General features: G+C 40.3%; 1 protein-coding gene and 1 long non-coding RNA gene across 2 annotated transcripts; one reads left to right on the top strand and one right to left on the bottom strand.

The window, feature by feature from the left end:
* Positions 1-1,543: 1,543 nt before the first annotated feature.
* Positions 1,544-7,333, bottom strand: LOC141764770 (uncharacterized). Its single transcript, XR_012593307.1, has 3 exons — positions 7,194-7,333; positions 6,702-6,731; positions 1,544-2,528 (listed from the first exon to the last, which is right to left on the bottom strand). It is a non-coding gene; the product is annotated as an uncharacterized LOC141764770 (long non-coding RNA).
* Positions 7,334-7,350: 17 nt separating this feature from the next.
* Positions 7,351-21,316, top strand: LOC141764769 (uncharacterized). Its single transcript, XM_074630283.1, has 19 exons — positions 7,351-7,840; positions 8,383-8,541; positions 9,610-9,728; positions 9,818-10,001; positions 11,193-11,305; positions 11,390-12,893; positions 14,095-14,219; positions 15,663-15,921; positions 16,170-16,297; positions 16,397-16,493; positions 16,614-16,736; positions 17,018-17,190; positions 18,162-18,259; positions 18,716-18,843; positions 19,104-19,284; positions 19,440-19,584; positions 20,836-20,912; positions 21,133-21,179; positions 21,269-21,316. Exons 1-17 carry the CDS (start codon positions 7,378-7,380, stop codon positions 20,908-20,910), a joined length of 4,074 nt encoding a protein of 1,357 aa, XP_074486384.1. The 5' UTR covers positions 7,351-7,377; the 3' UTR covers positions 20,911-20,912; positions 21,133-21,179; positions 21,269-21,316.
* The last annotated feature ends 781 nt before the right edge of the window (positions 21,317-22,097 follow it).

The following is a 22,097-nucleotide window of genomic DNA, read 5'->3' as shown; positions in this document are numbered from 1 at the left end:
CAGACGATCCAAACAGCTTCAGGTTGTCCCCTTCAACTCCAAACGGTGCGTAAAGAGGATCATTTTAACACCTCTTTTATTCCTCCAATACCTCCCCCACAGGCAGCTTCAAACTGATTCCTTTTGATGAAATTCACCACTTGGGTGTCCCATCTTTGTAGCAAACTGGCCACAGCAGCTACAGCTGTGCTGTTTTTTCCCTATGAATAATTTTGGACACACATAAGCATGTCTTTTACTTGTGCTTTCACACACTTGCCGGTTCATTAAGCACATAAAATGATTTCTCCAAAGAGGGGACGTTGAGAAGTGTTACAGACAGTAGTACCCCAGACACCGCACTGTTAAGAATTTCCCAGTAAAATAACAGTAAAGAACTGGCAGCAGGGTTGCCTTTATGTTACTGTAAAATTAACATTATTATACTGTCGCTGAAATTTACAGCTTTGTACTGTTAATGAAAAATACAGTTTGAACTGTTGTTTTCTTATTAATTTCACAGTATTTTATAGTTAATTAACCGTTTAAAGATACATTATATAGCTGTTTTTCACCTTTCTTTTACATTATCTTACTGATTTGTTTTAATGCACTATTTAGGTTGTATTTTTTACATACATTTTAATAAACATTATTTTTTGCCTAGATGAATAGACTTAGCAGGTTACAGACATAGGAATAGTCACACTAAATACAATTAAAGGCACTTGTTAGGAAAAGGCTATAATAGACTTGTTGACACTTTTCCCAAAATGTCTGTCTATAGCTGGCTACAAACACAGAATGCAAACCAGAACAACATGTGAGTGAAGAACAATAAAGCTAATTCACTGATTCTACAATCATGTACAATGTACAAGCCTCACATGTGCAGATCAGCTCCCAGTGCTGTTTTTTAAGAATGCATTATAGTTCAGTTAAAAAACGGCCTATGCGCATTATTTAACAGGTTTACTTTTGTATTAACAGTAAAGCACTGTTTTTAGCAATAACAGGTTAATACTGTTGAAATCCTGCTGTAAATTAACAGCAATTGTTTACAGTGCACATAGCATGTCTTTTATTTGTGCTTTCACACACTTGCCTGTTCATTAAGCACATAAAATTACTTCTCCAAAGAGTGGACGTTAAGAAGTGATATAGACCGCAGTACCCCAGACACCAGGGACATTTTCATCTCTCCAACAGCATTTGCATGTTTTGAAGCAAGTAAAAGTTAAATTAAATAAATACTGGCTCATTAAGGTGCAGTTTCCCCCAGGGTTCATGTGTAGAGCTACAACTATTTTGATAATCGATTAATCGGTTTGAGTCATTTTTTTAAGAAAGAAAATCTAAATTCTCTGATTCCAGCTTCTTAAATGTGAATATTTTCTGGTTTCTTTACTCCTCTATGACAGTAAACTGAATATCTTTAAGTTGTGGACAAAACAATGCATTTGAGGACGTCATCTTGGGCTTTGGGAAATACTGATTGACATTTCTCACCATTTTCGGACATTTTATAGACCAAACAACTTACATACATAAAAATGCATACACAGAAGAGGTTGGAAATTAACAGATATCAAGGACTTCAAGTCACATAACGTGGTTGCATCACATGTAAATATTCAGTTAACGTTTTGCAAATCTGCTGTGTCATAAAATGTTAGTCTTTAAAATAGTCTTTCCAACTTTGTTGTTATTTTAAAAATGTACATATATACCAGTGGAGATGGCACCATTCATTGTGCTCTTACATGAGCTCTTGATAATCCAATTCTGGGACACAAAATATAAAAATGTACTGACATTCAAATCCTGGGTATTTCCAAGTGGTTTAGCAACACATGCAGTGGCCTGAGCTTCCACTGGAAATGTAATTCATTTAATACACCCTTTTCTGACATTTATAAACTCACAAGTTGACTGTAAGACATTTAGTTTTTCCTCTGGACTCCAGCCTCTGTTAAATGGGAACATAAAGGGTAGGCGTGAATAAGAAAGTTCAGTTACATTATCAATGGTGGCCACCAGAAACAGGATGGGGTAAATTAACACACTAGACTCTCAGATAAAGAAAAACAGTCATATTTTAACCACAAACTGTCATATTTTAAATAGATACTGTCAGATAGGTATTATTATTGGCTGTAGTCAAATAATAGCATGTTATTAGGGGATTACTTGGCAGACAGTGCATATCTAGTAAAGCCTTTTATCACCGGTCTCAGATGAGAGAAAGCTCGAGCAGTTATCTTCTTATTTCTACAAAGAAGCAGTGTATAAAAACAGTTACAGGACATTTATGTATAAGGTTTTTTTTCTAACAGGCCTCAGCTCATGTCTGCCTCTGTGTTATCTCCCCTCAGGCCGTGCATGGTCTCTCAGTGAAGACCACATGGACCGAGGAAGTCCTGATCCCAGTACTACAATGGCTGCTTTATCCTCCTGGAGGTGGGATGAGGATAGATGCCATAATTGCTTCCTTTGCTCTTGTACCGACCACTCCCTCATTTGTTGACAGTACAGATTCACTCAGTAACCTGGAAACATATCAGGATTATGAATTATACTGACACTTTCCCACTCAGGTCATCTGTGGCCAGTAAAATAATACAGAGGCAAGATTCAAATATCACTGCTGGAAGTACAATATGTACAGATACTATGATTTAAGTAAAACAGGAAGAGGGTTGTATTTTCTCTGTGGTTTGGCACAGATCTACACTGGAGGCTCCCTTCTGCTGCAGTCGTTTGTTAAGCATCATCAATGGATGAAACAATCTTTAGAGACTCAGGGCTATCTTTGAAAAACCCAGAACACTTAACTGCTGATCTAAATGTATTTCCAGACTCCTCATAAACCTTTTTCTCAAGTTTTTACTGTATTATCTAATCCAGGTAGCCAGAACATAATGTCTTTTCTCTTTTTTATTAAAATATGCACACCTTATTTTGCATGGAAATGTAAAATATTGGAATGAAACATCAATATATACCAATATAACTGATAATAATTTTCTAAATTATGGTTTATGTTTTACAAATTGAGTAAGGAGATATGTAGTTCCCGTTACCGTCTTTGTTTGGATTAGGTAATAGCAATTGTGGAAGAAGTATTCACATCCTTTACTTAAAGGTGCTCCATACGATATCCAGAGCATTAAAAAAGCATCAAACAACTATTTACTATTTAAAGATATAGAGGAGTTATATCTACCTGAGCAGAGAATGAAGTCACTCTCCCTCTGTGTGTGTTGTAATCCGAGTTTCTCCTCGCTTTGTTGACATCCCCAGGCCGGCCGTACGTGCCTTTTAGTGCATGTGAGCAGTGTGAAAGGGTTAAAGTTCTAAGACAAAAACAACTCCCAGACCGGACAACGCCGTGGTAGCGACCTGTCAATCACAAGGTAGCCACACCCTAAAGCATCCCCTTCTTTATGGAGTTTTTGACCCTAAATGGGACCATAATTTACTAAATGAACATCATGCTTTATTGAAGAAGACTTGAAACTATCGATTGAGCCCAGAAACTCATGTTTACAATGTTTACTGAGGTAATAAATCAAGTGAGAAGTAGGGTCATTTTCTCATAGACTTCGATACAATCAGACTTCTTTTTGCAACCAGAGGAGTCGCCCCCTGCTGGCTGTTAGAAAGAATGCAAGTTTAAGGTACTTCCACATTGGCTTCACTTTTCAGACCCAGAGGTGACCCACTGACTTAAAGTATCAAAGTAAAAGTACTTAATGCAGTAAAATGTCCCCTGTGGCTGATCTATTATTATATGTGACATTATTAGATTGTTAATACTAATGCATTAATGTGTGAGCAGCATTTTACTGTTGTAGCTGCTCGAGGTGGAGCCAGTTTAAACTACTTTATACAGGGCTGCGACTATTGATTACTTTTATTATGGATTAATCTGTTGTAGAAGTAACATTAAAAGAAAAATACTCACGTAAAGTACATGTACCTCAAGTATTGTACTTGAGTAAATCCACTACTTCCCACCATTGGGCAACAGTGGCACAAATTTGGGGGAAAAAATAAATAAATTTCACCCCAATTGTTAAAAGACTTTTTGAGAATTCTGGATATACCATCAGGACAGCCGTACATGATGTTTCAAAGATTGCTCGGGAATCATTTTTCAGAAAATTGGATGCTTATATAGCTTTGTGACCCGAATGTAATGGTGCTGGTGCAAACCGGGGCGAGGTTTTATTAAAGTCAAGCATCTGTGGCTCAGACCTATTGAAACCAAATATCTCTTTTAGAGTGAATACATTTCTCTGTTACATAACTTTGTGCAATGCTGACTGGGCGCTGATAGCGCCATTAGTGTAAGTTTCCCTTTTTATTATAGTATTGCCGAGATGAAAATCATTTGGAGGGCTGTATTATTGTCACGGGGTGTAGGAGCGGACAAGGGGAAGTATTTTCTCCTGGTAGTACCTCTGAATAGAAGTCAAAATTGAAACCATTATACCTGACCCCTGATGGGTTGTCGTATCCTTACAGTGAACGGTGAGTGGGTGCTTAGCAGTGCTGGTTCTCCTCATACGCCTGAGTCTGAGTCACTGGAGTTTTCTATTCCCGTCACAACATGTGGGCCTCTACAAAGTACAATCTAACAGCCATTGTGCAGTGGGTGTCCATTGGAAAGACATTAAACCCAAGTAGCTGCTGCTGAAAAGACCTGATGTAAAACAATGAAATCTTTCAGGAACACATGCTGACAATAATCTCATTTTGAGCTTTGTTATGTTTTGTCTACAAAATGTATATTCAATCTTAAAGAAATTCCATATCCACTTAGACATTTTAACAGGCTGTAAAATGAAAATCCACATTTTCACACCTTTTCTAAAGAGGCTTATATTACATTTGTTGCCGTGCTAGTGGCCTGGCTCTTTGTAGGTCTGTTTGTTGGTCAACCACTTTGGTCCAGACTAAAATATCTACAACTGCCTGATGAATTGCTATGAACTTTTGTACATACATTCACGTTTCCCCGACGATTTATCAAAATAACTTTGGTGATCCTCTGACTTTCATCTAGCGCCATCATCTGGTATAAACCAATACTTTAGTTTATGACTAATTACCTGCAAGAACAATGATATTCCCATCAGGTTCAACTGTACTCTGTGTTTAGTGATAATTAGCAAATGTTAGCATGCTAAAGTGCTACACTAATACGGTGAAATGGTAAACATTATACCATACTTGCCAACCCTCACGATTTTCCCAGGAGACTCCCATTTTTCATTGCCCTCTCCCGGTTCCCTCCCGGGTCACACTTCTCCCATTTTTCTCATTATTTTCACACCTTTTTGTCCCTTTTCATTAACTCTATCTGTTTCAATAATGACATCGAGTACACCAAATGTTGTTTCCCAGTGGAAGAGAGCTGCTCGCGACTATTGATATAAATATGCTTTGCTCGCCGCACATCACAGCATGCAGCGCCCGAGTTGGGCTTTGCTCGATGCAGCAAAAAGCCGTCGTGGTGCAGCACAAACCATTGGAAATAACGGGTTTCAGAGCGCAGTGGTGCCGTTTACACGTTGTGCCTGAAAGGGCCTTCAGTGAGTGAGAAAAGGAGAGAGAAATGGAGAGTGCTAAGAGAAAGAAATACTCAAGCAGGGGCAAAAAATGAATGAATGAATAAAAACTGATGAATATAGTTAGTAGGGGCGAATTATTCAGTTTTCTTTCCTGAGAATTAAAAGTAAAAATTAAAAGTAAGCCTATTTAACATAAAATTACTGTTGCAGTGTATTTATTATTTTGTTATTTTCAGTCTTTAAAAGTCACCAGTATGCAGGAAACAAAGTCTGAAACTCAAATTTTTCTGGACCTCCCACTTGGGTTTTGAGTTCCTCCCTATTTTTTAGTCTCAAGGTTGCCAAGTTTGCAGTATACCTGCTTCGCATCAGCACGTTAGTGGTGTCATTGTGAGTATGTTAGCATGCCAATGATAGCGTTTAGCTCAAAGAACTGCTTCACAGAGATGCTAGCATGGCTGAACACTCTCGCAGAGGCCACATGCAGCAACATTGTGCTGAAGTTGTTACACAGCACACATCTTCCCACAACAAATCCCTGTCTCCTACTCTGCCCGATTCCTTTTGAACTGTCAGCGCACATTCCCATAACATCCAATTGATTACCACAGCCTTCACTCTCGGCTTAAAAGTTCCAAAAGTCTGAGCTTTTCAGATTAATTTCAGAGACTCTCGTTGCCTCTGGACACTCAGGCTTACAGCCGGTCCTATTGAAAATCTGCAGTGACACAATAACTAAGAAACTCCCCCACAGCCACATTTACCCTCCACCTCATGACTCATACCTGCAGGGCTTTCCCTTCGCCTTTCAGTCCTCCTCGAATACAAAACGTTGGTCTAAAACTGACACTTTTTTACCAATTTCTTCTTCGTCCAAACTATAATAACTCTTTAATCTTATTTCATCAGGACCCCTAAAAACGATTCAGTCTTTGGTTGAAATGGTCACAACAAGTCACAACTGGTAGACAGCTGTGACTGGTGATGAGGGGTCTTATGTAGACATTGATTTGTTTAAAGGGTCACAAGCTAAAAAGGTTGGGAACCACTGATCTAGGACTAAACTTTGTATCCAAGTAGCCACCTTCTCCTCGCAGAAAACCACTCACCCCACAAGATGGCGAGGATCAGGAGTCTTCTTACCTCTTCTCCTCTCCAGTGGCTCCCTGTGGACTTGAAAATGGAAATGAATAACTGTTTTTTTGTTTACATTTTCCTTTTTTTTTTTATTGTTGTAGGTCTATGGTACGATGGTACGACGGAATATTAGGGCCACATTGAGTCAAAAAAATAAATCAGAGATTTCAACAATAAAGTCATAATATTACGAGAATAAAGTCATACGTTTACGAGAAAAAGAGTCATAATAGAAAAATAAAGTCATTAGTTTAAGAGAAAAAAAGTCATAATATTGTGAGAATAAAGTCAGAAGATTATAAAGTATTAATTTTACATGTTATTTTCTTTTTTTCCTCATATAGTAATGACTTTTTTCTCGTAATATTATGACTTTATTCTGGAAATCTCTAATTTGTTTTCCCTCAATGTGGCCGTAATACTCCGTAGTACATTTGCTCTTTGGCCCTCACTGCATTAAACTTATATACTATATACTTAGACTATAAACTGTGTTACCTTCATCACAATGCTCAAATGTTTTGCGGCTCCAGACAGATTTGTATATATATTTAATTATTTATTTTTTTGCCTAAAATGTCTCTTTTGACAGTAAAGGTTGCTGACCCCTGGGCTAAGTCTATAAACAAGTCATCTTATTCAGCTTCACCATCTGTGCAGCTCTCTAATTGGTCCATCGTTGATGACTGTTAATTGCTCGCCCTCATGTTCAGGTGACGCCTGTTGTGCGCATGTGAACAAAATGTCTTGCAAACAGAGAAGAGGTAAAATTACTTTGTTTTTATTTGTTGTAACCGTTTATTTTCACACGTTTCAAGTCGGTCATTCGGTAAGTTTAGGACAGCGGGAGGAAGAAGAAGGTTTACCTGAAGTCCAGGAGTCACCAGCGACCAGGTGGGAGAGGATTCAACAGGATAACGACGCCCAGCAGAGACACCTGGTTGAACAGAGAAGAAGAGGCCAAAGTCTGCTCAAATCCACCCGGCCAGGTCTCACGGAGCTTCGGCCTCAATCTGCCGTCTTTCCCGGAGAGCCAATCCCATATTTCAGAGCACCAACACTTGATGACAGCTCGTCCTGGACTGTTGGTAACATCAGGTCCTCTGTTTCAGACCCTGAAGATGGATATCAAGCAGATTTTACAGGTAAAAGCTACTCCAGCGATTTAACATGTCAAAGTATTACAGGTATTTGAGATTAACTTTACTGCTGCAGAGTAAAAAAGAGATTTACTCTCAAGTACTGTTAAGTATAATTTTGAGGTAATTGTAGGGTACTTATTTCCATTTAATGCTACTTTATACTTCTACTTATGACATTTTAGAGAGAAATATTGTTCTTTTACTTCACTACATTTATTGAAGTGCTTTAGTTACTTTTCAAAATAAGATTTTATATACAAAACATGATCATCTTATAAAATATGGTCCTTTGTTACATATTAAACTACTAAAAGTATATGGAGTAGTTAAAATTTGCCCCACCTTGAGCAACTACAACATTATGCTGCTTACACATCAAAACTACTTCTGTACTGCTGGATGTTTTCCTTGTAATGGAGTATTTTTATACTATTCATTAAAGTAAAAGTAGCAATGCCACTGTGCAGGATTGCTTTGACATGGAGCAGCAGAAGGTAAATCTAATCCTAAACTCTTCTTTGTTTTCGTGCTGTTTTTATATTTAGGTGTTCATGGAGTCCAGGGGAAGGTTATGGGCCCATCATTGGACTCCAGTCCACATTCCTCTGAGTGGCTGGCTATGAGGCCCTTGGTGCAGTGTGATGGTAGTGTCATGACCTTCACTGCCTCTGGAGAAGAATTCAAACACCTGTTAGTGGACAGAGGTAAAACGTAGGATGCTACTGATGACGGTGGCAGTGCTGTTTGCAGGCTCAGATGGAATATGCAAATGCAAGGAAGGACATGTGGTTGCAGAGGATGCCTGCCTTTCTTGCATGAATATGCAAGGGGGCATGCAGTTTCAATGCAGAAACAAAAGACCTTCATTTCACATATTGTATCAAGGAGAGTGAATTTAATGCAAATTTACAAATGTTTAACATGCATGAGCCTGTTTTTTGCCCCCTATTTTATGCTGGAGAAAATGTTTGCAACAGCAGCAAAAGCTTTTATATAAAGGTCATTTGAAATTTACACGAAATGATAAACCTTGTGATGTAAACCAATTAGAACTGCAACGGTTAATTGATTAGTTTTCAACTACTAAATTAATCGACAGCTATTTTAATAATTGATTAATTGGTTTGAGTAATTTCTTTAAAGAAAAAAGTCAAAATTCTCTGATTCCGGCTTCTTAATGTGAATATTTTCTGGTTTCTTTGCTCCTTTTTGACAGTAAACTGAATATCTTTGAGTTGTGGACAAAACAAGACATTTGATGACGTCGTCTTGGGCTTTATGAAACACTGATTGACATTTTTCACCATTTTCTGACATTTTATAGACCAAACAACTAATCGATTAATCAAGAAAGTAGCCAACAGATTAACTGACAATGAAAATAATCGTTAGTTGCAGCCCTAAAACCAATACTGTACTATTGATCTTTCATAAAAATCAACTTGTGCTGCAAGTAACCCTTATTTTCATTTTCTATTAATCTGCTTTTCTCCCCAATTAGTTGATTATTGATTTATGCTGTAAAATAATCAGAAATGCCCATCACAATTTCCCAGAGTCCTCATATTGCTAGTTTTGTGCAGCCAACAGTATTAAACATGATCTAAAATAAAGAAAATCAGCAAATCCTCACATTTTAGAAGTTGGAACCAGCCGATATTTGTTGTTTAATCTTGATAAATGCTTAAACTGTAATTTTCTGTGGATTGACTAATAGATTAATCTGATTGTTTCAGCACTAAAATTAGCTGTTCAACATTTTCTCTTTACAGAGGGAGCCTCTCCCATCTCCCCGTTCCAGTTACCTCCATACTGTGGTTACTCAGTGAGGACGTCCTGGAGTGACCTTGAGATGATGGTGCCTTATGATGCATGTTACATTACACAGGAGGTACCAGCAGCAGCAGCAGCATTATATCTCCACCAGCAGTTATTCCCTTTGTCCTGTGTTCTTCACCTCCTTGTTTGTCTCTCTGTCAGAATGGCAGTTATGTGCTGCCCATGTTGTGGTGGGGCAGCCCACTGAAGCTCTCCTGTCCGATGCAGACGTCCACTGCTGTCCCCCCTCTCTCCCACTCTGCCCCCTCAGTCTTGTGCTCCTCCTACGGCATGGCGGTGCAGATACAAGGACAGGAGCAGGATATACAGATACTGGGAGTCATCGGTATGTTGGCTTTATTGGGGGAGCTGTTTGACAAATTGATTGTGTTTTTGGTTACAACAACTTTAATTGTAGTGTTTTATACTTTGTACATTTTATAGTGCTACAGTATATCATTTATTTCAATGGAATCCACATGGATTACAACATAAATCTTTTAATTAATTTGTCCATTTTATATGTAGAAATCCATTTTTATCTGAAGAATAATATAATAATTTTAAAAGATTTAATAGATTTAAATCTGATCTACAGTTATCAATTTATAAAAAATGTTATCAGGCTTATTGCTTTTTTATTTAGACAGTAGTTTTAGAATAACTATATTTAAGTCTGACTACTTTAAGGTCAACAAAACAAATAAATAAACCAGAATTATATTCCTGGCAGCATGGAGAGGGCTTTGAAACTTCAATTTGGGAAATAAAACGGTCATGCTTTATTTTACGAGTCCACAATCGGATATGTAATCAGATACTATATATAGATAAAAAAGGCAAAGCTCTGAGACGGTTCTTTTAGCTAGAGATTAGTTCATAGTGTTGTTTGTAATTTGTTGTTAATTTCCAGACGAATTTCAGAATACACTTAAATATTCAATTTAGTTAAAACCTATTCAAATAATATATAACATAAATATTGACAGTTTTATATTTTTATTATTCAGTTAGTAGTTAAATTGCATTGTTTTATTTAAATGGAGGAGATATTTCAAATAATTTCCTCTGAAGTTTACAAAAACATTTAAATAAGCTCTTTCCCTGTAATTTGTGCTATTATACAGTTCTTTCAAGAGCACCTCCCAGAAAATGATGGTCTAGTAAAAGAAGAGTTACTGTTTTATTGTCCAACATGAAGGTCTACTCAAAGCCCTCTCCACACTGCCAGGAATACGGTGGAGATATTATGATCCTTTTATTTAATTATTTATCTTGTTATCCTAAAAGCAGTCAACTTTAAATATACTGAGCCTGTAAGCTTATTAATAATTAATACATTTATTAGTGTATATGTCGGCTGGGATCGGCTCCAGCCCCCCCGCGACCCCTAACGGGATAAGCGGTTGCAGATGGATGGACATTTATTAGTTATGAAATTAAATTAATAAAAAATATCTACATCTATCTCCATGAATCTGAACCATTATTGACTGAATGAGACTGACTACAAAAACATTTGTATTCTGCTTTACAGTGAATGGAGGTTGGGGTCCGTTTGTCTCTGAAGAGTGTGCGTACCGTGTCCCCTCCCATCCTGGGGAGCTGGCCTTCTTCATCTCCTACGGTGCTCCGTGTATCACTAATGGAGTACGTTATTTAATTTGAATGGATTATTGAGGCGGGCTGCTGCCTTGTACCAATAATATTTTTTATGTGATTCTATTTTTTCAGGATGGTCTTCATCTCCAGCTCATATTAGATGATCAGGAATTCATTCTCTCCTGTCCAGTCAGTCCTCAGTTTCCCTACGTGCCCTCTCCTCCTCCTCCTCCGTCGTCTCCTGTTGACCCTCAGCTTCCCTATATCCCAGATCCTGTCAGTCCTGCACCGACCTCCCCTCCTCCTCCTCCTCCTCCTCCTCCTCCTCCTCCTCCTCCTCCTCCTCCTCCTCCTCCTCCTCCTCCTCCTCCACCCCCTCCTCAACCTCCAACCCAGGAGCAGATTGCTCAGCTTCCTGACTTCTCCCACTACCCCTATCCTGGATTCCACTACCTGCAGCTTCCCCAGGTCTACCCTCCTGGCTCACAACCTGCCCGTCCCTCTCAACCTACTCCTGGCAGTCCTCCTGGACCCCAGCAGCAGCAGCAGCAGCAGTCCCTCTACCCCACGGGGCCTGGCAAACTGCCCTACTCTCCTGGAGAGCACCCAAAATACCCATCCTCTCCTGACCAGCCTCCTGCGGAGGTGCAAGCCACATCCGCTCCAGATCTTAGCCCAGTGGAGGATAGTTCTCCCCATCAATTTTCCAAATTACCTGTTGGCCCTTTTGAATATGCATCTGGTGGATATTACCCCTATGTGCCGTTCTACTACCCTCCATTGACACCAGCGCCGACCTCTGCAGCTAAAACTACTACTACTACAACTACTACTGTTACTCCAGCTACCCACCCACCCAAACCTCCAGCAAGCCCTAATTACCCTCCATATTATCTTCAGATACCTTACTATCCTGCACCCACTGCAGCACCAGTGACCCAAGCACCTGCTCCTCTCCCTCCCAGCCCACCATCACCTCCTCCCTCTCCACCAAAACAACCTGTGGGTCCACATTACCCCGTCGGTCCATTTTATCCCCCTGCTTCTTATAGCTCTTACTATCATTATGGACTATTTTCCTACCCTGGTCTTGAGGTCCAGCCTGCTATCGCTCCATCTTCCCCTCCTCCACCTCCTACCACCACCACAACTACAACCACAGCGATGGTTCCCAAACAACCTGACAGTCCCAGCTATCCCTATGGCCAGTTTTACGCCCAAAGACCCATTTACTTCCCACCACCCACACCTCCACCCCCTGCCAAAGAGAAAGATGAAACTACTCCTCAGGAACCTCCAGAAAAAGTGGATGCACAAGCCAACTGCCCTTACTCTCACACGACCGGTAGCTACTACCCTTATCCCTATTATTACCATCCTCTCTACCCGCCACACTACCATCCACCTTACCCCCCTGTGCCCCAGTATCCAGAGATTCAACCACCAACCACCACCACCACTATAACTCCCACCACTACCACGACAACTCCCACCACTACCACAGCAACTCCCACCACCAGTTATACAGCATCTACCACAGCTGGACCCACTCCACAGACGCCCCATCTCCAGTGTCTGATGGGGAGGATGGTTGTTTTCCTGCCTTTTGCTCACCCAGACTCCATCCAGGTCAGAGGTCAGTGTTTGTGTAAACGTAAGAGCTCTTTGTGTTAGTAAGAAGTGTGGCTTTTCACGTTTTCAAAGAAAACTCAAGGCCCCATTTAAAAAAAACTTTTAGCCATGTTAGCGACATGGCTCCATCAAAGACAATGTTAGTCTGTCTGTCGGTCCACCACTTTGGTTCAGATATCTCAACTATTTCGTTGACTGGATTCTGATGGCATTTTATACAGACAGACACAGTGCCCAGAGGATGAATCCTAATAGATTTAGTGTTTCCCTGGTGGGCTTTTCTAGCTCCATCAGCAGTTTCTTATTTATCTATTGAAATATCTCAACATCTACTAGATGGATTGGCACAAAAAGTTATCTTTTTTCATCCTAATGACTTTGGTGATGCCCAGACTTCTCCTCTAGCGCCACCACCATGACAACATTCATTTGTTTAATACTTTGGTTTGTGATTGAATACTTTAAAAACTCATGAACTCCCCATCAGCCATGTGCCGTCCTCCTTTCTTTTTTTACGCCTGCGGCCTTCCTCTAGTAACCCTGTGTTTAACGTAACAAAGCTATGAATGAGTTATGAAGTCGGCAGAAATGCGGACTTACAGGAAGTGTTCATAAAGGGCTCAAAATGTCTGCGAGAAAGCCCTCATGCACTTGACTTGTTGCGCTTGTTTGACAGTGGGACAGCCCTAAACCCTCACAAACTTTGCGGGAACGCGCCCTCAAAGTCCGTGAGTGTTGACATTGGGATTTGGCCATTAAACCTGCTAGCCTTCAGCATAATACCATTGTGAAAAGCATGCTGATGTTAGCTTTTAGCTTTAAGTGCTGCTGTGTTTAAGTACAGACTCACAGAGATAGACACGGTAAGAATAAATGTAGTGTCCATACACATATTCTATACATTTGTATTCTCTTTTGGAGAGGAAGTGTTCATGTAAAAACTTAATTCCTTTGTGTATTTTCTTTTTTTAACTGACTCCTAATTGCAAACTTTATTTTATCCAATCATCTGAGATTGAAAGTGCATTAACCTTAATACAATATATTGTCGCTGGTCCCAGATCAACACCCATACAGATATCCACAATTTCTTAGCTTGCTCAGAGACACCCCATCAGTATACCTAGCTTTTACTTCTAAAATTAAATGATATTAAGTGTGTTACAGATATCGAATATCTTAACAATCTTTGTTTTTAACATCAGACCAAATGAAGACCTGGCTGTTCATCTCCGGTGTGTCTCCACTGTGTGGCTACATGCTGCAGATGGCCGAGGGCTCCGGGGTAATCCTTCACTCTCCTCTGCCCACCTGCCACAGCCAGCCACGGGTGAGACCTTCCATAATGCCTCGTCACTGCCTGCAAATATGTATTCTTCATATAATTGCTTTTCTTTAATCATGTCCCTGCTTTTAAAGAAATTATAAGATTGTGTTTCTTTGCCAGTTTTTTTTCAGTTTAGTTTTGAACTTGTTGGAACGCTCAAAAATACAAAAAATGTTATCTTTAATTTTAAAGTCCCAATGAAATGGCATAGTGTTAGCCTTTTAAATCAGGATATACAGCAACATAAGTTTCAAAGAAGTTCTTTGCCTTTTTAAAACATTTTTTATTCATGAAAATAAATCATGAACCACAGAGGGCCTATATAGACGATGACGCTTGTTGATAAAGTAAAATTTATAGAATAATCGTGAAAGAAATTTCGTAACTTGAATTTAACCACTGGAGGATTATTTTAATCCATTTTTAAAATTTTAATTCATCAAGTAACGTGATCTCTTTCCGGACACATAGCGGATGTGATCATACCCAACAAAACAAAAGGTTAAATGCTAATTTAACATGCCAGAATTAAATCACCCTTTCAGTATCATGGATGGCGCCACTCGGCCAGGCCAACACACTTATATTCATAAATATAAACTTCAAGGTTTAACAGAAAATAATCTCAAAATGCAATTATACAACATAAAAATAAATGGGCTACAGTATATGCCTACTTGTCAGACATAGAAAACAGTCTGCTTTGATGATGGATTTCTGTCTACTGAGATGAACAGCTGATTGTTCAGCGTGGAAGCGTTCATCACGAAGCCTAGACACGGTGTCATCTCTATTGTCACGCAAGTGCTGACATTTATGATTTTATTGTTGTTTGCTCTATAGACTGTTCTCACGTTGCAGCGCTTTACTTAGATATAATTTTATTTGAGGTATTTTATATGCGTCTATTGGTGAAGTAGTATTAATCACTATGAGGGGCTAAATATATGGTCCCCACCGGAAATAAAAATAATTTAGCAGAGGCAGGGATTTATAGACCTTCCCCCCCCCCGGCAGTGTGTGTATACAGTATATGTACATTAGTACAGAGCGAGACAAAACACTTAAAAGGCCTCAATGCAGTCCAATATAATGACACCACAAAGTACAAAATTATCTTGGATTGCTGACGCTGGTGGTTTGGACCACTTGGGTTGTCACTACAGTGATTTATGACACCCGTCGTGCTTGTGTATAGAACAGACAAGCAGTTTTTCCCAGTCAGCAGCTCATATTTACGATTAGTCCCATATGGACTGTATGCAGCATTTGCTCTGCATGCAAGTGTACTGGGTGGAGTGTTTTTATGTCCTGTGCAACCCAACTGGTAAAAATTCCGTTTTATTGCGAGTTAAGCTCAACTTGCAGTCTCTATTTTTAAATACAGTAGCTGGAAACCTTGCGTGGTGGTTCATACTGAGTTTATTGATCTCTCTTTCTCTTTAGACTCCCACGACCATTTCCTTACCTCTGAGGTTTTGGGACCTTTCCATGGCGCAGTATAGGGCTCTGGACCTGCAATGCGCGTATCAAACGACCCCTGAAACTCCTGCACCAGTTACCCCACCAGTGTCCACTACCACACCCAGCACCACCGAGGGCACGGTCACCCCTGCTGTTGTGCCAAAGCCTAAAGTCTTCTGCACCTCTCATCAGATGACTGTGGAGCTCCCCTCTGGTCCTTCCTCTGCAATTGTTGTTAAAGGTGTGTGTATGTTCCAGATGCATATGGTTACCATCAGCTCTGCATGAGTTGAATTTTAGCATGGTTCAGGGGGGCTGCTGTGGTGTACAGTTGAATGGGGGGTGGGGGAAAAGGTAGGCTTGGTTTTTTTTTTGTTTTGACTGGGCTGCTCTTAAACTCTGTGCCTTGCCATGCTGAGAGCTATAATTGTGCTATTTAAAGTCTACACAAAAATAACTTATTGTATGTTTCCACATGTACTTTTTCAGACATTAAAGGGAACCAGATGAACCTCCAGGATGCCCCAAAGCACTGTGGGTATTCTGCAAGAAAAGGCAAAGATGACAAAATACGCTTGAGTCTCCAGTTACACTCACGCTGCCACATGAGTGTGCAGGCAAGTATTGACTCAGATTTCACACTGAGCACATGACCTTTTGTATAATTGACCATTTGCTGTACCCATTAACTCTTGTATAAACATTTTCTCTGAAAGGGTAAAATGTACATCATCACTGTCGTCTACATGACAGTAAGTGGGAGACGGGAGGCTCAGTTGTCCTGTCCGGTTGTCGTCCCAGGGTCAGGACAAGGTAAATGGATTTTATGTTTACACCTCAGAAAGGCTATTCAATCTTCCAAAGGGTGTTTTCTCCCGGCCATTCAGAGTTATTTTAACTGATGCGGCTGACATTTGTCGTGCTGTCCCTCAGAGTGCAACCTTCCCAGCGAACAGCGTCTCCCCTGCGGACCCGGCTCTGTATCCCAGCCCCAGTGCCTCTCCATGGGCTGCTGCTTCAGCAAGCACCCCCCTGCCTGCTACTACCCAATGGATGGTGAGCTGCAGTTTGAGTCCCCACTGGCATTTTCACGCCACTTAGCTGAGTACAGTTGAGCTGTTTTGGAAATATAAGCGCTACAGCTGCCGGATGTGTGAGGAGGCATATTCAGGGCCAGCATAGCATGATTCAAGCTGGCAGTGACACAGAACGAGAAAAGGGTATAAGATACCTTGGGTCTCATTATCAATTGCCTCCTGAGATTTCTGACCTTTTTGTTCATCTGACCTTTACATAACTGTGTGTGTGTGTGTGTGTGTGTTTGTGTCCTCCTCCAGAGTGCACTATTGACCGCCACTTTGTCTTCTCCGTGCCGGCCTCCCTCACGGACCCCCCTCTTTCCCCCGCCCTGCTTGTCGCTGCCGGAAACTCCACCTGCAAACCTCAGAGAGTGACTTCCAACTACGCCTTGTTCAAGATCCCGATGGACGGCTGTGGGACACGCAGAGTAGTAAGCTTTAATGAATGAGAACATTTCCCAAAATATTGAAAAGTTAGTAAGACCCTGAGCAATAACTGCATCTCTGGACCGTTAGTTTCAGTTAATGGAGTATTGATTTAAAGGCCTTGCCTGGTGATATTCTGTTTTGTTTTATTGTACCAATAACAATGAACTGAGATTGTGTCTAGAAGGTAACCCACAAGTTGCAAAAACTCGCTGCCTGACTCGCTGCCTAACCTCAACCATTCAAAGTCAATGCCTAACCTTAACAATCTTGTGAGAGTTTCACAACTTGTGGGTTACCTTCTAGACACGACCATGAACTGATCATTGCTTAACTCAGAGTCCCCACATGTCCTGGAAAGCAGATGACCAATTTCCCAGTCATTGAAAACACATGGAAAATGACAGAGAAAGTAAAATGTCCCGAAAAATCTTGTGTTATGTGTCCTATTTTCCTTTAGCTGATAATGAACTATAGGTTACCTATTAGAGCTCCCCAAAATGGAGAACATTGCTATCTGAAAAGGCTAAGTTATGTTCAGGATCACATTAGCGTTCAAATGGTAGTTTATGGACGAGAGTATTTTGAATATGCTGCTCTCGGTTATTTGTGGAAACGGTGAACATACCCCCAATGGTAGCACATGCAGGTTGTATGACGTTACATAATGTTGCTTTCTTCCGAACTTGTCTTAAAAGGTTGAATAATGTTAAATTGAGTTGATTTCATAGATAAGTTGTAGCCATAGACGGCACATCTTTCAAGTCAGACTTCCACAGAGAGGAACATATTAGTGTATGGCGTGATCCCTGTCTGTCATACCAGCTAGATTATCACTGGAAATGTCCTGGAAAAAGACCTCTAGAAAAGAGTGACTGAGAGTTAACGGACCTGTCCCAGTCAACCACAGATCCTGGACAATTTAGTATTTACTAGTGTCCACATGTAAATTGCATGTCTGATTCTGTCCTGGCAGACAGCGGGGAAAACGGTGATCTACATGGTGGAGATCATCAACAAGATGCAGGCAATCAGCCTCAACTACGGCACCATCACGAGGGATTCTCCTGTCAGGTCAGAGCATGTTCCTCTTTTTTATTATCAGAGTAAAAGTTACCTGTTCAGAGCAGATTAAGGGTTTCATTTGGACCATGGCCACTTGGGGGAAGCAGAAAGAAGTTGCGAACATATTGACATGTCATCTTTTTAAGTTTATGGGCCAGACTTGTTAGCAAACTGTTGCTTATATACACACATACACAACAGTTATGGAGAAACATTATCATTCATCTGGAATCATGTTTGTGTCCACCTGATGCATCAAAGTCCAATATTCTCTCTCTTTTAGTTCTGTTTTAGTCTCTACTAACTCCTGAGGGAAATTTCTGGTTCTTTAGCGGTGGTTTAATTGCAGCTCAGGGAATCCTTCCTGAATTTCTTTTCTCCATTTTCAAGTTCAACCATCAAATGAAGACAAAAATAAATGATGAAATACTGTATATTTCCATAACCATGTTTCCTCATTCTCAGGTTGTTGGTGGAGTGCAGGTTTCTGCCAGGCACTGTTCTGAGTGTGAGCTACTTAGTTAAAACTCCCAGCCTGGGACCTGAAGTTCAGACCAAGGGGATGTTTGGAGTCCAACTCAGGATTGCCAAAGGTAGATTCATTTCAATACCAACAGCTGCTTTGCATAATGAAGAACTTATAATTGTGTGCTGTTGTGTCTCTGGACACAGGTTAATGCCAGTCAAGAGGGATGGAAACTATTGATAATTAAATCAAATTATATCCAGTGTTTCAGCACTATATGAATGCTTTAAACATCCTGATCAGCTTAAGGAGAACTAGCTTTGAGTGGGCGAAATGTGGTTCAAGAAATAACCTTCTTCTATCCCAACACACCTCCTCTCACCCCAGACGGCCAGTACAGCAGCTACTACCCTCAGTATCATCAGCCCCTGCAGATGCTGCTGGGGAAACCCCTCTACCTGGAAGTGCGGCTGCTCAACGCCCCGGATCCCAGTTTGGTGCTGTTGGTGAACTACTGTGTGGCCTACCCCCGCTCTGGAAAGGCTGTGTGGATGCTGCTTTACAACGGGTACGTCGAAACATCTCCTCTGAAGAGAACATCAACAAAAAAAATATTGCACATGCATATCACATTTTAGATAACAGGGAAAACAAGGGAAGTATATTTTTGATACCTATTGTCCTGTTATCTAATTGGCTTACTGATTCAATGCTACTCCCTAGATGTCCGAACCCTTTGGACCCAGCCCTGAAGCAAGCTGTGATATCTGATCCTCGGCCGCCCTCTCCTCAGGCTCAGACCCGCCGCTTCACCATCACCACCTTCCAGTTCCTTCCTGATGGTGAGTTCAAGGACCCGGACGAGGAGGTAAGGATAAGCAGAGACCCTTGATTTCTATTAGTAACGATGTGGGGAGATATTATAGACATTTAAATGTATTCATTGTGCTCTTTTCATGATTTTTTTTTAACATCTTACAGTAGTATTCATTGCCTTCTAGTGTTCAACTCTGAACTAGAAGTCCGGTTGAAGTGAATTTTTACCATTTTTATCAATTCTTGAGTGGTAAAAAATGGTTAAAATTAGCACCAAATCTGTGCAACAAATGGTATCAACCAAAACATTGTTGAAACAGCTTATGAGACAAGAGTGAGCATGGGGAGGGCCATCATATACCTATGTCCTAATGCTCTTAGCCCTTATACACTTTCACTATTTATTTTAATCAATTATTTGTTTTTTATTTCTGATTTATGTGAGTAATATTTAATAAGTTGATCGCATGATTTGTTTGTAAAATCAAAGTAAGTAGTAACTACAGCTGTAAAATAAAAGTAGTGAAAAAAAGTACAGTACATAGTAAAAAGTGCAATGTTTCCCTCTGAGATGTTGTGGAGTAGAAGTATAAAGTAGCATAAAATGGAAATACTCAAGTAAAGTACAAGTACCTCAAAATTGTACTTAAGCACAGTACTTGAGTAAATGTACTTAGTTAATTTGGACAGAGCCAAGCTAGCTGTTTCCAGTCTTTATGCCAAGCTTAGCTATTCAGCTGTTGGCCCTAGCTTCATATATATAATGTACAAATATGAGTGGTATCATCTAATCTAACTTTTGGCAAGAAAACAAAAAGCGTATTTCCCAAAATGTCTCACCCTTGCTTTAAGCATGCATCCCCTATAGTTTTTATGTGTTGCAGCACAAGGGAAGAAATTTAAAACCTGCAGCTGTTGCCTAGAGTCCCTGTGAATTTGCCCCCTGGGAATCAAGTCTTATCTTAAAGTGGCTGTTGGACATTTTTCTTTAAACTCCCTGTCTTAGTTTTGAAAAAAAAAAAAAAGTAAATGTAATGTGAAAGTATGTGGCTGTTCCCTCAGAGCAAATTCACACAGGTTTTTTCTTTGAATTAGCATACAGTCCATGGAAAAGGAAACCAGTGACAGCCGTATCTCTAAATCTCTTAAGTCAGCATTCATTACGAGGACATGTGGAGAGGCCATTTTGTAAACTGCAAGTTCTGGCCAAATCTCAATTGGCAGCAGCTGTTTGTCATAGGCTGCACACTCTCGAGGCTGGACACTACATCAAACCCTGCTCTACTTCTGCCCTCCCTCTCAGATCTACTTCATGTGTTCAACTGAGATCTGCTCGCCACGTGACGGGCCTTGTGTCGAGGGATGCTTTGGCCAGTGACGGTGAGGAAAATGAGCGCTCTGTCCTCAAATCACCCGCCATGCCCTTATGAACTCTGCAAGATCGCATGAAAGCACCCATGAATGAGCCCCATTACAACACTCCTCGCTGACAAACAGCCCGAGAGCCAGCAGTAGCTTCCACATGACAGCAGGTCAATGATTTAGTAATGAGGGGAGTTGTGAATTATTTATCAAGACTGATCCATTTCCTGTTTTTCAGTTACGACATGGAAGACGATTGAAGCTTGTTGAGATGATGATGATCTGGTAAGCAGCACTAATGTGTTTAGCTCATGTGAAAATACACCGTTACTCTTCTATACTGAACATATCTCCTCTCTTCTCCTCCTTTTCAGGCCTCAGACGTCACTTGTTCAACCACCAATAAAAGCTCTTAAAGGACACAGAGTGTGTCTGTGTTTATCCCCGAGCTTGAAGCCACTCTGTTTTACAGCAGGAAGTGGTGCTCTCTCAAAAAGTGGGAGGCAGTATTGTTTACATGAACACTTTAGCCTTGTAGAGACTGAGCATGACTGAGACTTTGTTTTTGCTACCCTTTATGTGGAACATACAGTAGGTTTACAGCAATGCGTGTTTGAACAAGATAACTGAAGATTTTGCATATAACCACTGTTCCATGAGAGAGGTACAATACATCAGTATGGAAATTGCGTTTGAAAGGGAACTTCAGCATATTTTCAACCAAGTTTGATTGCACAGACAAGGCCAGATTAACTTGTTTTGGGGGCCGTGAGACAGAAATGAGCTGTTGTGTCCCTATAAACCTCTACTGTGTAATCTGTACTGTATTACTTTGCTGGAATATTACATAGCCTTAGGTTAACTGTGTGCTAATTTGATTAAACACACATTAATTTAGGGTTATGCACTGTATAAGCACCATCAAATTAAACTAGAAGGGCACTCAGAGAGCGCAGACTTCCGCCAAGGCCAAATGGCCTTTCTCACAATGTTAACAAAAGCGATCAATAATGCCTGTATCTGCCCCGTGATTTGGATCTGCTTCAAATTTATTTATTTTTTTGTGCTCAAATTTTTATTTTTCAATACTGGGGGTTAGATTGACTATAACAGCAAATCGTCAGCATTTACATGCATGTCTAATACTGGACATGGATCATTTTAACACAAGTATACAAACATGGTATTCTTTTATTTTCTTTA

The sequence above is a fragment of the Sebastes fasciatus genome, chromosome 3 (assembly GCF_043250625.1).
Source record: "Sebastes fasciatus isolate fSebFas1 chromosome 3, fSebFas1.pri, whole genome shotgun sequence".
NCBI lineage: Eukaryota > Metazoa > Chordata > Actinopteri > Perciformes > Sebastidae > Sebastes > Sebastes fasciatus.
This window is presented reverse-complemented; position numbering and strand designations above follow the sequence as displayed.